General features: G+C 35.3%; 1 protein-coding gene across 2 annotated transcripts; it reads right to left on the bottom strand.

Annotated features, from left to right (window-relative positions):
- Positions 1 to 7,250: 7,250 nt before the first annotated feature.
- On the bottom strand, positions 7,251 to 8,374 carry LOC137944610 (uncharacterized). Of its 2 annotated transcripts, none has more exons than XM_068790303.1 (2): positions 7,759 to 8,374; positions 7,251 to 7,611 (listed from the first exon to the last, which is right to left on the bottom strand). In XM_068790303.1, the coding sequence occupies exon 1, from the start codon at positions 8,127 to 8,129 to the stop codon at positions 7,770 to 7,772; it is 360 nt and encodes a 119-aa protein (XP_068646404.1). In that variant the 5' UTR covers positions 8,130 to 8,374; the 3' UTR covers positions 7,251 to 7,611; positions 7,759 to 7,769. The 2 variants fall into 2 exon arrangements, with proteins under 2 accessions (XP_068646404.1, XP_068646405.1); XM_068790304.1 differs by having other exon boundaries at positions 7,251 to 7,603.
- Positions 8,375 to 15,594: the final 7,220 nt, after the last annotated feature.

The following is a 15,594-nucleotide window of genomic DNA, read 5'->3' as shown; positions in this document are numbered from 1 at the left end:
TTAGTGTTTTACTTTGGGTTTAAATAGGATAATGGTAGTTTAATTACAATTGGATTCTATTCGTTTTCACAATTACAAATAGAAGTTCATTGTATTCAAATTACAATAAGTTAGTGAAGTATTTCTCTTTTCTACAAATTCAACATGGTATCAGAGCGGATTCTAATGTGATGTTTTTTTTACCTATATCTCTAGTAATTTAGATTCGTATTCAATATTTTTTGTTTCAATACCCCCTTTTTTTTGGCGTTCGCACCTCGATATTGAACTTTTCATATTATAAATTATATATTGGCGGAAAGATCTTCGCATCTACTTTCCAACGCGAAAAAAAAAGTATGGCAATAGGAGTTTTCTACAAGAGAAATCAATATTTGAAGCAACAAATGTCAGACAGCAAGACAGGTTAGAACAATAGCAAAAATATTCAACTTTCGAGGTGTTTCATTGCATCAAGAACGTGCTTTTATATGGAGAATTATATGTCAAAAGATAGATCTGTAACTCTATTTTTTTACCTATTAAACCAATTCTCAATCTAAGATTTTTAAATATAGATTTCAACATTGGAAAAGTCAATGGTCATGTTGGCCAAAGAAGAAAGAATACTCAATTCAGACAGATTAAAGAGCCCAAAACCTATCAAATTCTTTCCTTCAAAAATTTTATGAAGAAAAGTTAAACTTGCCTGAAAGGTATCGAAGTCTAGTTTCAGAAGGAGAAAAACTTCATGATGTGCTCATTCAAGATATGTAAAAATCTTGTTTCAATGTTGTTTTCAAGTTTTGCGTTTTTGTTACTTGGTTGTGTATCTTTGGCATAGTTAACCCTGAAAAAAAATTGTCACCCAAAAAAAGTTATACTTGGTCAAATTTATTAAGTTCAACCATTATAGTTTTTCCTAGTTTTCAAAAAAATTAATGTCACTTTGGAAGTATGAGTGTTGCATAGTCACCTCATTCCGGTTAAAGTTGTTTTCCTCTAGCATCTCTTAAGTTTATTATTTTGTTTTCATTACTTCGGTGCAATGCCTAGACCCAATACCTAAAAGGAATAGGAGTGTGTCCAACATTCAGTTTGCGTCAAGTCTTTTGTTATTCACCAAAAAGGTGATTTATGTTTGAGTTACCCTTAAAAAATGAGTAATCTCTTTGTTGTGCCCTAAAGTTTAGCCATTTTTTCGCCTTTAAAATTGAGGGGAGTGTGTTTCAGACTATGACAAGTATTTACTAGTGTATGGAGTTTTGCCGTATGGCTAGGAGTGATTTTCTTCTCCCATATTGTGTTTTGTCCAAGATGGGTCTCTATGTCCTTTTTATCCCCAACTTGAGGGGGGAGAAGTACAAAAAGGGGTATTTTGTTTTACAGTAATTTTTATTTGACCAAAATATTTAAGAAAGATGGAGCACAAAAGAAAAAGTTTTTTTGCATAAAGATGAAGTTTTTGCATCTTTGAATATTTTTTTCATAAAAAATAAAATAAAATAATTGAATACCAAGAATTTTTTTCATTGCAAAGTGAAGTTATAAATTCCAGTTTGAGGAATAGTGTTAAAGAGCATATATGGAAGAGTCTTAAATGACTCTAATAATAAGAAGTCTCAGAAAACCAAAATTAAATTGGTAGAGTCTAATAAAAGTCTCACGAAAGAAGGTCTCACATAAGAATCTCAATTAAAGGTATTTTAATTATGTTAGTCTTCTATTTATGTTTGATTGTTTAATTATTCTAAGACATTTTTAGTTTTTAATTTTGATTATAACTGGGATAAGGATAGTTTAATTAAAATTAGATACTACTAATTTCCTATATTATAAATAGAGACTCATTGTAGTAAAGTTTCAATTCATAAGGTACAAAGCTGCAATCTTGTTGCTGAATTTATTCCTTTACACCATCGTAAGGGACTGCTGCATCTAAACATGGCTTTAACTAAAATCATTGCTCAGTTACCAAAAAATTATAACGGGACGGATCTCCTTCACGTCAAAGTGATAAAGGAACTGTTTTCCTCCTCTTTTTTGTTTGAAGATCTAAATCTTCAGATCTGTGGTGATACCCATGCAATGGTTTGTTCGCTTGGCTTATTAAAAGAATTGAAACTTTACTCCCTACTTTTTGGAAGGTGAAATTGCTCAATGTTTAGGCAACTTGCTTTCACTTGAAGCACTAGATCTTTCAATTATTAGCTGCAAAGGCAGTCTTCCTCCCTGTGTAGGAAACTTGGGCTCCTTAACAATCCCGTTGTCTTTCAAACAATCATCTTATTGGCAGTTTGGCAAACTTGTTTCCCTTCAAACATTAATGAATTTCAGGAGGGTATCATCCCTAACAGTTTTGGAGGCCTGCATTCACGCATATCCTTGAGCCTGAAGAGTAACAGCTTCAGTGGGGGCATTTCTCCTATTCTTTAACAATCGAATGGCAGTTTTGGAAGTTGATCTTTCCAATAATGAGTTTTTCAGAATATTATCACTATCCATTTTTGCAAAATCTGTCTCATGCATGTCGTAGAGGTTGAAACAGAACCTTTTACTTTGATTCCCACCTTCTCATTGAGATCCTTCGATTTGTAAACTGAAATGCCAACAAAAATAGGGGTAAGAACATCCAAGTTTCCTTTCCCACCAATTACTTGAACTTGCTGGCTGTATCCCACAATTCGCTCTCCCAAGAGCCTTAGCATCTTGGTCTCAGCAAATAACAATGTGGAGAACCCATTTCCTGACAGTCAGCAAAATTTAACATCAAGCATATATTTTCTTCATATTTCTGAAAATTACATCTTTGGTACACTCCCAATATCAACATCCACTTTCAAGAGATATATTACTGCTATCTATCTTCTAATTTTTTTTTGTAAGGAAGCATCCCAGATTCCCAGCTGCATTTGCTCAACATTAGAGATGAGAATATTGGACTTGTCTAACAATAATGCCAATTGTGGCTACTCTTAGACCTCTCAAACAAAAACCTTGAGGAGGAGATAGTACAAAGGGGCTCGAAAGCCTCAAACATGAAAAATCTGAAATATCTGGTCCATCACAACAAATATTTTCGTAGATACAATTTCACCAGCTTGTCCAACATGCCTAATCTACAGTTCTTGGATGTCAGCTATAACTACGTCTCCGGGTTCTTTCTCATGCGTATTTGCATTTTTCTTCTCTGAGTGCATTTCTTGGAAGAGAAATTGTTACAAATATGCAACATGCAGATCCTCTCCCCTAACAATTTTTCTAGAAAATGGCCTCCTTGCTTAAACAAAACTACTTTTGTTGCATTCTTAGAGCCAAGGAAGTTACATGTAGAGGACCAAGATTCTCCTCAAATTTCTTTCCATCAGCCACCACAAACTGGCATTGAATTCAAAATGAAAGGAAAAGTAAGTGGAATGGATGCATTAAACAACCAACTAGTGGGTCAGATTACGATAGTTTACAGGATTTATGAGTTCTTCGTCAGTGGACTTATCTATCAAATCTTCTAGCAGAATTTTTTCCAACATAATTCAAGAAAATGGAAAGCTTAGACCTGTCTCATTACAACGGAGATGAACCCTGATGAATTAATTCAACTCCAGTTTCTGTCTTTAGGCTGCATTTGGCAGCATAGAAAGCAGAGACAAAAGAAATAAAAGAAAGAGAAAAAGAAAATAAAAGAAATGAAAAGAAATAAGAGCTTTTTTCACTTGTTTGTGAAAGGAGACAAAATAGAAAAGAAAACAAAAGAGACAAACTTCTCTTGTTTGATGCAGGTGGAAACTATAAAAGAAAGTAAAAAGAGAAGTTTACAGTCTATACTTACATAAACAGGGCACACCTACATAACAAATCAAACAGTTCGAAAAGGCCCAGAGCCCTGCATCATGTGTTCGTCAATATACCTTGTTTAAACTAAAAATTGTTGACTCTAATGTCACAAAGTCAAACCCAGAAATCTCCTATAAACTCACTGCTCACCAGTCCTAACTGCAAAAAATTAGACAACTACTAAGCTGCATTCCAGAAAAAATGCACCATCGTCTACCTCAGCTGCCACAGCTCCTGCCGGCAGTCATCCTCATCGTCCTCTTTTCTGTAGCCACCTACGCGACCTGACCTGTTGGAAGATAGGGCCCAAGCCCACACGACCAAATAAGGCCCACATATCTAAGAGTATTATAAGATGGACCACACGACTAAGGAAGGTCTACAAGATGGGCCCAAGCCCATAAGAAGTAAGACCCACCATGATTACCATGAGCTGGCATCCTTATCATATAAGTTGGAAGATCAAGAAGGACTCACAAAAGCATTTTTATCTTATGGTCACGTCCTAGAAGAGGTCTAGTTTGAGTTATGTTTGTCTTTTATCTATATTGAGTTATTTAATTATGCTAGGACTTATCTTTAAGTGTTAGAGTTTAGGTGTAATTGGGACAAAGGTAGTTTTATTGTAATTGGAGTCTACTACCTTCCTCTATTATAAATAGAGGTTCATGTACTCTGATTATAATAAGTTAATGACATCAATGAAGTATATATCTTTTTCAATAAATTCAACATGCCCCTACGATTTCTTGGCAGTCTCCACCCTAACCTCATCCTGCTATTCTAATTACAAGGGAATTGATCCATGGAACTGTTGCTGGTACATCTCTGCAGCTTACTTGTTGGAGGTGGTCAAGTAGTCCAACCTTCTGGTCAGGCTTTTCCTCCCCAACGAATGCCTCCCCTTCCTTCAATGAATTCACCACATTTTTTGTCAGAGACGGGCTCGGTTTGTCATCCCTTGTGCTCCTTGGCGATCACCGCAATGTCAACACTCCTGATGGTGCTGGAACTTGCTCATGCCTATACCCCATCATCGCCCACATCCCCTCTGTTGCTAATCTCTTGGACAAGACTCATGCTTGCTCTAGGGGGAAAAGTAATAGATTGTTGATCTTTCTAAGCAATTTCTAATATGACTACATGAACAAAGAAAAAACAAAATTTGATGGGCTTGATGTGAAAGAAATGAGGCTGATCAATGTATGAATTTGAATGCAAATCTATCATCATTAAGGCTTAAAGCAACACAATTGTGGTGCACACACAACGCATGGATATCTATGTGTCCTACAATTCCCTAACTGAAGTTTCCTATCCATCGCGGATTCAGCACAATTGCTAGTTTTGTCAAGCACTTCCGATATTCACACCTTTGCTCACCAAATGCTCTGCCACTTTGACTGGTTTACAAGTATGTGGGTCATCTCCATTGTCAAAGGCATCAAATTGTGAACCGGCATTTGCCAAGCCCTCATTGGTGAATTGGTGCTGGTAGTACCACAAGATTAAATCACAAGTTTTCGAGAGAAACAGAGGGGGAAGAGGGAATGCCAGACCCCTCATCCCCCCATTCTTTCAACTGTGGCAAGGGAGATCAGTTGCTGAAGCCGACCGAAGCAAGTCCTGGTTTCCATCCTGAGCGGTGGCCGGGGGAGAAAACATGCACAACAGAGAAATGGCTGAGGAAGAAAGGAAAAGACAGGGAGAAAGAGAGAGAGAGAGAGGAGTCCAATAAAATTTTCTCTCCTCTTTATTTTCCTTTTCTTTCTCTCCAAATTCCTTGCTTTTTTTAGAGAAAATTCTATAACTAGGACTACAAGGAATTTTAGATTCTATTTTGTTTTCAATCAAAGCTTTTGAGCTGCCAAACACAGGAAAAAGGCATTCTCTCTCAGATTCTTTTCTTTTCTTTTCTTTTCTTTTATTTTATTTTATTTTATTTTATTTTCTGTTTTTATGCTGCCAATAGTTTTCCACATTCAGCCAGAGCAGCTTTATGGGAAATACATATCTCTGCAGATCTCCACAGCTGGGAAATCATCTCATACCTTTGTATTTCAATTTGGTGATGAAGAATCTGACATCATTGATGACCTTTTTCATTTCTACTCGCATTAGCCATCTCAAATGCTTTTGGATTTTTCCACATAATGGGACTTCTTTTATTGAACAAGGACATATAGAAAAAGTACTACGCAATCATGGACATGTATTGTACTATTAGGTGTCAAGAGAAGATATGGAGACTATGTATTTAGGACCCTGTTGATGAAATTAGTTAAAAAAATCATAGCCTTGTGGCCTTGGACTAAAGTTTCTAATTACAATTGCATATTGACTTGCTAAATTAAAAACAACTTGCAAAAAAAAAATCTAGCAATTGTCTTAGATGAAAACTAATAATAAGAATGGACTTATTGACTAAATACTTTCCTAAAGAAAATTCGAATTGATAGAAAGTACTAACTATGGGCACTTTCCCAAAACAATCTCTCCTAAATAGTAAATTGTTGTCATTAGTCTTCTTTTGTCCTTCATTTCTTCTTCCTTTTTCTGTATGGTTTCATTTATTTGGGAAAACTTTCTGCTCTACGTTCACATTCTTTAGCTTTTTCTTCCACAATTGAGCTATGTAGAAAGTTATTGTTGTCTTTTAATCTCCTTCTTTCCATTTTTTCTTCCTTCATTTGTATAGTTTCAATATTTGTTTTTGAAAAAAAAATTGCTCTATCTTAATGTTTGTTAGCTTTTTCTTCAACAATTGAGCCATGTGGTAACATCAGTCCAGTGGATCCAACAGAACTCAAATTTCATATGATAGATCTACTAGATCAGAAGGCACTATTTCAGTAAACATAAAAGTGAGTACCCAGAGTCTTTTAGATTGTATACTATTCTTTTTCTTTGGAGCTGTGGTTTTACTATTTGGATCTAGAGTCTGTCACTATGCTTTCTTTTGTTGAACCAGGTTTTATCTGATAACAGGAACGAGTCCTACTTAAGTCAGAAGTCTCATTTTTATTGGTCATGGTCTAATTAATGCAGGTTACAAGTGAGTTTTTATCTTTCCAAATTTATTTATTTGCCTTAATGTATGATTAGAAAGTAGGGGACAGGTGAGAGAATTTCTACAAGATGGTCGCTAATGAACTGTGTATTAATGAATTCTGAGCAAATGCACAAGAAACATTACCGACTCTTAGAGAATCAACCAAAAAATTTACTAGTAATGAAGTTCCCAGGTCCTTAGTTGTAGCCATTCGAACAGATGCAATTTATCCAGTCTTTCTTCACTTTGGAAGAAAACCAGCAATCACAAAACCAAATTCTTGAAACATAGTTGGTTTATCAGAACGGTTTTATGTAGTGCGAAAAAAAGCTATTTGCTAATTATCTAAACATTCAGATGCAACTTATTGGAAAAGGGAAATAAAGAGTCAACAACTGTCAATATACTCCTCCAGGAAGGTCTTACATTTACAATCCAAACCTTCAACTTTTTCCATAATCCTTAGGCTTTGGCCCGAGTTAAGAACCTAAAACCCCGAACACTAATATGTGATGTGTAACAGTACACAATAACAGTTTATTTCAGGAGAAATAGTGTACCTCAGCTACTTCTCATTTACACGTTAAGCAGTCACATCCGCAGGCTAGCCAACAACTTAATGACTGGATTGCCCGGAAAAGTTAAAACTGCAGCGACCCTACTTTGTATCGGCATGATCAAGAAACAACAACCCCTTCTTCCAGATTCTCTTCTGTCTTTGCCTGGATCAGCCTATTCCTGCATTCCTATTAGAAAACAAAAAAAAATCAGACAGCGCTCAACACGTCCAACAGTGACGCATTTCCTCGAGCATATTGCATGCAACACGTGAACATCTGGAAAACCCGCAACCCAGTACATTGAAATAAACAATGTAAAGCAAGAAATTCTACTCATATTTTCTTCATTGAGGGTCAGAATCGTCGATAATAAGATTAACGTTGTGGTTTCTCAGTGCGTTGACAATGGCCCACACTTTGGTTTGATTCTTGAACCCTTTCTTCAGCACTTCCTTCTGCACGTTAACGTGGATACCCCTGCCCTGAGCGAGTCCCTCCACCTTGAGCCGCATGGCAAGCACTTCCCCTACAGCAGCAGCAGCCTTGGCGTTGCAAGTCCGGCCGCACTCGAAACCCTCCTTAAGCGCGTGCTCCACTGATGAAGCCGATACCACAATGCGGCCATAGTTCCGGTCGATCACGTTAGCTGTGATGTGCTTCAGGGAGATGAAGAGCCGCAGCACATACCTCTTCGTCGGACACATTGTGCTGTCACGCTTCTCGTCTGCGCTCTCTGACAGTTTAGTGAAGTCTTTATATGTTTCTTTCAGGAAAATTCTAAAGTGCACCCATAAAATTTAACGAGGTTGACGTGGCAGCCTCTCTCTCTTTTCCTCCACAACAGAGAAGGGAGCGATCGGAGGGCAGCTGCTCCTCTCCCCACTCTCCCTCCCACCGACCCAGCAACAGGGTGACTCTCTCTTGCCACCCTCACCCGCTTCCGCAAAAAGAAACAATCTCTTTTGTCTTCGTAATCTTAAAAAAAATCAGTACACGAGCCGCGAAGAAACAAATTTATCCCATTTCAGGAATGCTGATTGCAATCAAACATCACTTTTGTTTACAACTTTTACTTAAATTTATTTTATTAATAAACAAAAATAAAATTATTTTTTACTAATAAAATAATCTAATAAATTTGACATTTATAACTTTTACTTAAATTTTTTTTAATAAAAAAAGATAGATTTCAACTTGTCATAAATTATGAAATACTTAAAAATAAATTAATATTAGTTAATTAATCAAATACATAAATAATGATAATTAAATAAATGCTAACTTTTATAATATTAAAATAGTTGATGAAATTGTAATTTTGTAATATCTAAATTCTCACTCATAAACTAGTAATTAAAAATAATATTAACTAACATGAATTTGTATAAAAAGGATATTTTATTATATAAAGTTAGGTTGTTAACTCTTAAGATAGTTGTACTTAACTTTTTTTATTAATAAACTAAGATAGATTTTAACTTGCGATAAATTAATAAATAATTTTAAATAATTTAAATATTTAATTAAATAAATATATAAAAATAATTAAACGAATGCTTACTTTTCTAAAACTAGCTAGAGATAAATAATTAAATAATTCAGCTTGTAAATGCTTAAAATGTTAAGAGGTAGGGGAGGGAATATCGTGAGACAAATATCACGTCTCGGCCAACACAAAGTTAGTCTATTAACTCTTATAAGATAGTTTTACTTAAATTTTTATAAATAAATTAAGATAAATTTTAACTTGTGATGAATTAATATATAGTTAAAATTGAATTAATATTAATTAATTAAAAATAATTAAACAAATTCTTACTTTTATAAGATCAAAATAGTCAATCAAATTATTATTTTTACTATGTTTAAATTCTCTCTTAAACTATTCATCAAATATAATGGAATCATTATCCAACATACTATGTAAATAACATAATAATAAAAATAAAAATAACATAAATAGAACTCATTCAAATATTTAATATAAAAAAAACCTACAATTGTACATGCAAAATACAACCTAAAAAATTTTAATTTCATTAAAACATAAAAGTCAATAATTTTGTCACATTCAAATTGCCAATACATCTCTAAAATATGATGCTCTTATAGATTGTATTGCACACTCCCTCTCAGTACTTCTTTTTGTGTCTACGTCGTCCTCCAAATTATTGCCACAAACACTATCTTCATATTCATTTGCATTGTTACCTTGATAATCATCTGCACAAGAAACATCACTTGAATCATCATCTTCATCTTCAAATAAATCCACGTAATCTTCCATTCTTGCAACAATGACTTACTTACAGAAACTTTTTGCGTTATTGGATCCCACACAAAGCCACAAGTGTTGAGGCAAGTTGTCACAATCTGATAGGTTTTTTTTCAAAGTCCAAATGAAACATATTGACACAATCATTGGAAACTTCATGTTTCCAGACTCCATTTGGTAATTTGTTACCCAAATTGACTTGCTCAATGACCAAATCAAGCATTTTTCTATCTTTCTCAAAAGTTCATGAGTCATATGTTCTCTTGGAAGCTCCATCCATTATTCCCTTACCTTTCCTCCTTCCAGCATAGTAAAACTCATCAAAATTATTCAATGACCCCCTCTTCCCCCTCCCCCCCCCCCCCTTCTCTAACCACCACCCACCCTCTTTTGGTTTTTTAGAAAAAGGAAAGGGGAGAGGAGGGGGAGAAGAAAACAAAAGGGAGGGGGAATCCCTCCCCTTACTTTACCACTTAAAAAGAGTAAATGGCACTAAAACATGAAGTAACAAAGTGGTTAAGAAAAGAAAAGGCTAGTGCAAAAGATAAAAAATTACCAGAGATTGATTAGTGAGTCTAAGTCCAACGAATACAACTCTTGCACCTGATTTCAAGCAATAAGATTTTAATTCTCTTCATTTAAAAAAATAGAAAATATTATATTCCACATGAAGCATAACAGTGTTGTCATGTCATCGTATTTCTATTTGATCGTTAAGGCAAAGAAAAGGTGTGCTTTTCCTCTCTTTCATTTCAGTGAATATGACAAGTGGATATATTTATTCATGATCCACAAACCTTGGATTTGATACTAGATCTTGGAAATATAAGAAATAAGAACACAAATAAATAAGATCTCACACATGTTGAAAGGAAAATTCTATCCTTCTCTAACTAAGACTCCTAATTTTAAGTCTACAACAACTTTCTTAAATTTGAAAGCTAACTCTACCATGACTCAAACGTCTCCTACACACCCACGATATCCACTTCCCCATTGAGTCCATCTTGGGCAACTATTTAGTTTAATTAGGGTTCTAAAACCTTGGTTTATTCCGTTGCACTTCTCTCTTTCCTCCTTCATGCTAATTGTAAGATTTATCTAGTGCTAGTTGAATAACTTCATAGTTACTTGTGTCGGTGTCATAAGCTTTCAACCATGGCACACAACCATGCACAATCAGCTTAACCACTTTAGCTAAGCCAAGCCAACATGGTTCATCCACATCACATTCACTTCCATCAATTATGGAGCACTTAGAAGAGATTCAAGTCAAGAAATCTCATCCACTAGGCCAGCACTATAGGCTATCCAAGGATCAAGCTTATCCCACAATTATGGAGGAAACACTAAATCAAGACATTTCTCCCTAGAAGGCAACATTGGCACTAATCAAGGGCAAGAAGATCAAGGAAAATCACAAGAGAATATCTCCAATGATCAAGGAGTATCAAAGGAAAGAAGATAAAGATAGATCTTGGTACCTTGCTTCGGCAAAAAACTATCCAATGTGTCAGAGTGGTTCCGTCCACTCTTGTAAGTGGTAGCTTTTCGCACCTAACAGATCGGTCTTTTGGGTGTATTGGCTAGCCGTTGTCATGGTATCAAAGCTGGACATGCCACGTCCCGCGTTCGAATCCCGTGAGAGGCGGTCAAGAATGGGCGGGGTAGTCACAATGTAGGTCATCCTAGATGCTCCAAAATTCCAGGGGTTGTCGTTGGGATAAGGATGGCAAGCTAATGTGACAAACAGCTACATTCGATGCTAGTTTCCCATCGGGCTTTCAGTGGGTATTTGATACAATGTTTAGACCACATTCTCCAAAAATTCTGCTCCTTTGGAATACTAGAAATGTTTCTTCTACTTTAAACACATGCAAGATATTCTCACACCCCCAAGATGATGTTGATAATAGTTAAAGAAACACAAATTCCCCCAAAAATCAGGTTTCCCACTATCTATTTTAGAAAATAGACAATTCCATGAATAAGAAACAAGAAATGTTTCATAAAAGTGATATCATAGCTTCGAATCAAGAGGAAGCAAGAGACATGGCTCGTGGTAGATAGATGTTATCAAGAATGAGAGGAAAAGAGACGGAGGTTGGGGAAAGACAAAGAGAAAATGTCACAGAGAAGAAGAGCAAGCAAAGAAGAGAAACGGCTATAGAGAGCAAAGAGTGAAGAAGATAGAATGTGGCAGAGAGGAAGAGCAAGCGAAGAAGAGAAAGGGTGCATCATCTCCTTGAAATGGGCAAGAGGCAGATGAAATATCGAGAGAATGATGAGGGAATCGACAAGTGAAAGTGAAATCACTTGTCGAATTAAGTTTATGATTTAGGGGATGTTAGTACGCCCTGAGGAAAAATGAAAGTGAAAGCCATTTCACTCTCACTTACCCAACGTTATTTTGCTCATGTTGAAACTTAGGATTCCATGATATATAAGGATTCCATAGTGTATAATCATAGTGGAACAGGAATAAGGGGTGAGAAGAAGAAGAAAAGTGGTGGAGAGAAAGTTTTAGGAGGAAAAGAGGAACAGTGACAAATTTGAAGAAAAGAGGAGGAAGATTAGGGTAATTGACTTGTCCAAACCCTCCCCCTTAAGTTGTATTTATAAATATCAAAAATATTAATATTACTAGAATACCCTTCACCCTATCTACAGTGAATAAGAGACATAAATCATTAACTAATTACATCAGTGTCATCTTTAAGAGATGACTCCTTATTACCATCATGCCACCATTGTGTGGGCCTATGGGCATTATCCTTGGTCTATGCGGTTGAACTTATCTTCCACACACTTGGACATGTGGGCCTCCTTGGTTGTGTGGGTTTCGGCCCATCATCCAATACTCTCCCTCAAGTTGGGGGTGAGAGAACATAAAAAACACCCAACTTGCTGCAAATGGTGTATAGAATCTTCCCATATAAAAAGGCAATCCACCATATCTTCCAACAACTCACACGATGGAAAGTGAAAGTGAATGAAATGAGGGAGTAGTTGCAGAAATTACTCACAAAGCTTTGTCAAATAGACCCCTACAATCTTCTTCTGAATCTCCAATCTGAATGCCCACCCGTTAGGTTTTCGAAAGGAATTACCAGCAACACAAATTCTGAATGGTGATCTGTTGTGATCCAAGCCATACTCACAGTTGGCATTTTTTCTTCCAAAGATATCAGAATCATCTTCATGAAAATTCATATAATAGGGGATGTGAAAGAAAAACTAAAAGTGGTCATGAAAGAGGTGATTAAATTGGAAAAAATTCTTCTAAATCTAACAACCGAACTTGTACTAGTTGTGGAGGCTTAAATCACTTGGTGGACACTTGTTGGAAAATCCATGGAAAATCGGATTGGGTTACAGGAAATCAGGTCTCTACTGTCGGAAGATGGGCCCAAGCCCACACAACCAAGAAAGGTCCTCATATCCAAGTGTGTTGGAATATGGGCCCCATTAGACCAAGGAAGGCCCACACATCCAAGAGATGTGGAAGATGGGCTCAAAGCCCATAGACCAAGGAGAAGGCGCCAAGCCCATACAATGATGGCATGATGAGTTCTACACAATAAGAAGTCTTACACAGCCAAAATTATTATAAAAGCAAGTCTCACAGAAGAGTTTCACTTTAAAAGTGTTTTAGTTATGTTAGTCTTCTATTTATGTTGATTTATTTAATTATGCTAGGACTTATCTATAAGTGTTAGAGTTTGGGTGTAATTGGGACAAGGGTAATTTAATTGTAATTAGACTCTACTATTTTCCTCTATTATAAATAAGGGTTCATGTACTCTTATTACATCAAGTTGATGAAGTATTTCTCACTTTAAAGGTGTTTTAGTTATGTTAGTCTTCTATTTATGTTGATTTATTTAATTTTGCTAGGACTTATCTTTAAGTGTTAGAGTTTGGGTGTAATTGGGACAAGGGTAATTTAATTGTAATTAGACTCTACTATTTTCCTCTATTATAAATAAGGGTTCATGTACTCTTATTACATCAAGTTGATGAAGTATTTCTCACTTTAAAGGTGTTTTAGTTATGTTTGTCTTTTATTTATGTTGATTTATTTAATTATGCTAGGATTTATCTATAAGTGTTAGAGTTTGGGTGTAATTGGGACAAGGGTAATTTAATTGTAATTAGACTCTACTATTTTCCTCTATTATAAATAAGGGTTCATGTACTTTTATTACATCAAGTTGATGAAGTATTTCTCACTTTAAAGGTGTTTTAGTTATGTTAGTCTTCTATTTATGTTGATTTATTTAATTATGCTAGGACTTATCTTTAAGTGTTAGAGTTTGGGTGTAATTGGGACAAGGGTAATTTAATTGTAAATAGACTCTACTATTTTCCTCTATTATAAATAAGGGTTCATATACTCTTATTACAACAAGTTGATGAAGTATTTCTCATTTCCATAAATTCAACATCTACAAACAATGGAGACAAGAATTAAGTCAAACTTGAGACTGATAAATGCGAGAAGATTGTATCCGAAGAGGATTTTGAATTACTTTAAAGGTTAAAAAATATGATGGTTCCTACACCCAACAAGGCCACTCCCATGACTGCTAAACTACTATCACAGATATAGTCTCTGCTACTTCACCCTCTTCATCCTAGATCATTGACTCTAGAGCCTTTGAGCATTTGACAGGTAATGGTAATCTTTTGTGTTCTATACTTCTTGACTAATTGATAAGTTTGTCTCTATAGTAGATGGATCCCAAACTAAAGTACATGATGTCCGGTCCACCTTTGCCACACCTACACTTCACTTACAAGATGTTCTCTTTGTTCCTCATTTTCCTTTAAACGTCTTAGCAATCATCCAGTTAACTAAAAAATCAAATTGTTCCATCCTGTCCTAAATCTCCCTTATTCCAGAGTTTCTCTTTTGAATATTTTCTTTTCAAATTGGTCAAGTCATGTTAAAAAGTAATTGTCTTATATGAGATTTCAATTTTTAAAAAGATTTCATTATTATGTTTCATCTCTAAACTTTATTATTGGAGTTTTTTAAGTTTCCTTAATCAACATATGCATAGAAAATTATTATTTTTATCTCCCTTTAGAGTCAAACCGAGTTACTTTTTATCCATCTATTAATCTAAAAGCACCTCCTTCTTACTTGGAAGTATGAAGAGCTGCATTATTTTCCTCCTTCCATTTGAAGTGTGAGAGCTACTATCTTTTTATTCACACCCTTAATTCCTCAAAGTAATTTTTTTCATATTTTTAAATCACTTTAGCGCAATGCCTATAGATACACTACCTAAAAGTGTAGGAGTGTGCCCAACATCTAGCTTCAGGCAAGTCATTTTATTCTTCACCCAAGAGATTTTTTTTTTTTGACCTACACTTAAAAGTTAAATAGTTTTTTTATTGTGCCCTAAAGTTAGGTCTTTTTTATGCCTTAAAAATTGTGTTTCAAACTATCACCATTTTGGCTGGTGTATAGAGCTTTTTCATAAAGCTAGGAGTCAATTATTTCTCCCGCCATTATTTTGTACAAGTTGTGTCTCTTGCTTAAGAACCTAGCTTGACGGGGGGAAGTACAACAAGTAGAAGAAAGAGATAATTAACAATAAAGAATTCTACGTGTTACGGTAATAAAATTTTATGTGACTAGAATATTCAAATAAGGGGGAGAACAAGATGAACACTACAAGCAAGATGTGAACAAGAATAAGATGAATCAAAGCAAGCCAATCAAATTTCTATTCAACCCACACAATATTAAAAAACAAATTGACCAAGATTATTTGCAAAGTGAAGTTACAAACACTAGTTTGAGGGTGAGTGTAAAAAGACACCCATGTGTGTAGGGGTGGTATGGCTAGTAAATAAGGAGAAATTCCATAGAGATGGCATTG

This window comes from Aristolochia californica, unplaced genomic scaffold (genome assembly GCF_029961685.1).
Source record: "Aristolochia californica isolate CCGP_79_NKW_82.1479 unplaced genomic scaffold, dmAriCali1.0.hap1 SCAF_11, whole genome shotgun sequence".
Classification (NCBI taxonomy): domain Eukaryota; kingdom Viridiplantae; phylum Streptophyta; class Magnoliopsida; order Piperales; family Aristolochiaceae; genus Aristolochia; species Aristolochia californica.
The sequence above is the reverse complement of the archived record's forward strand: the minus strand, read 5'-3'. Positions and strand labels throughout refer to the sequence as shown.

Bases quoted from the DNA above. Each gene is read 5' to 3' on its own strand.
- LOC137944610 (XM_068790303.1), bottom strand. From the start codon at position 8,129: ATGTGTCCGACGAAGAGGTATGTGCTGCGGCTCTTCATCTCCCTGAAG.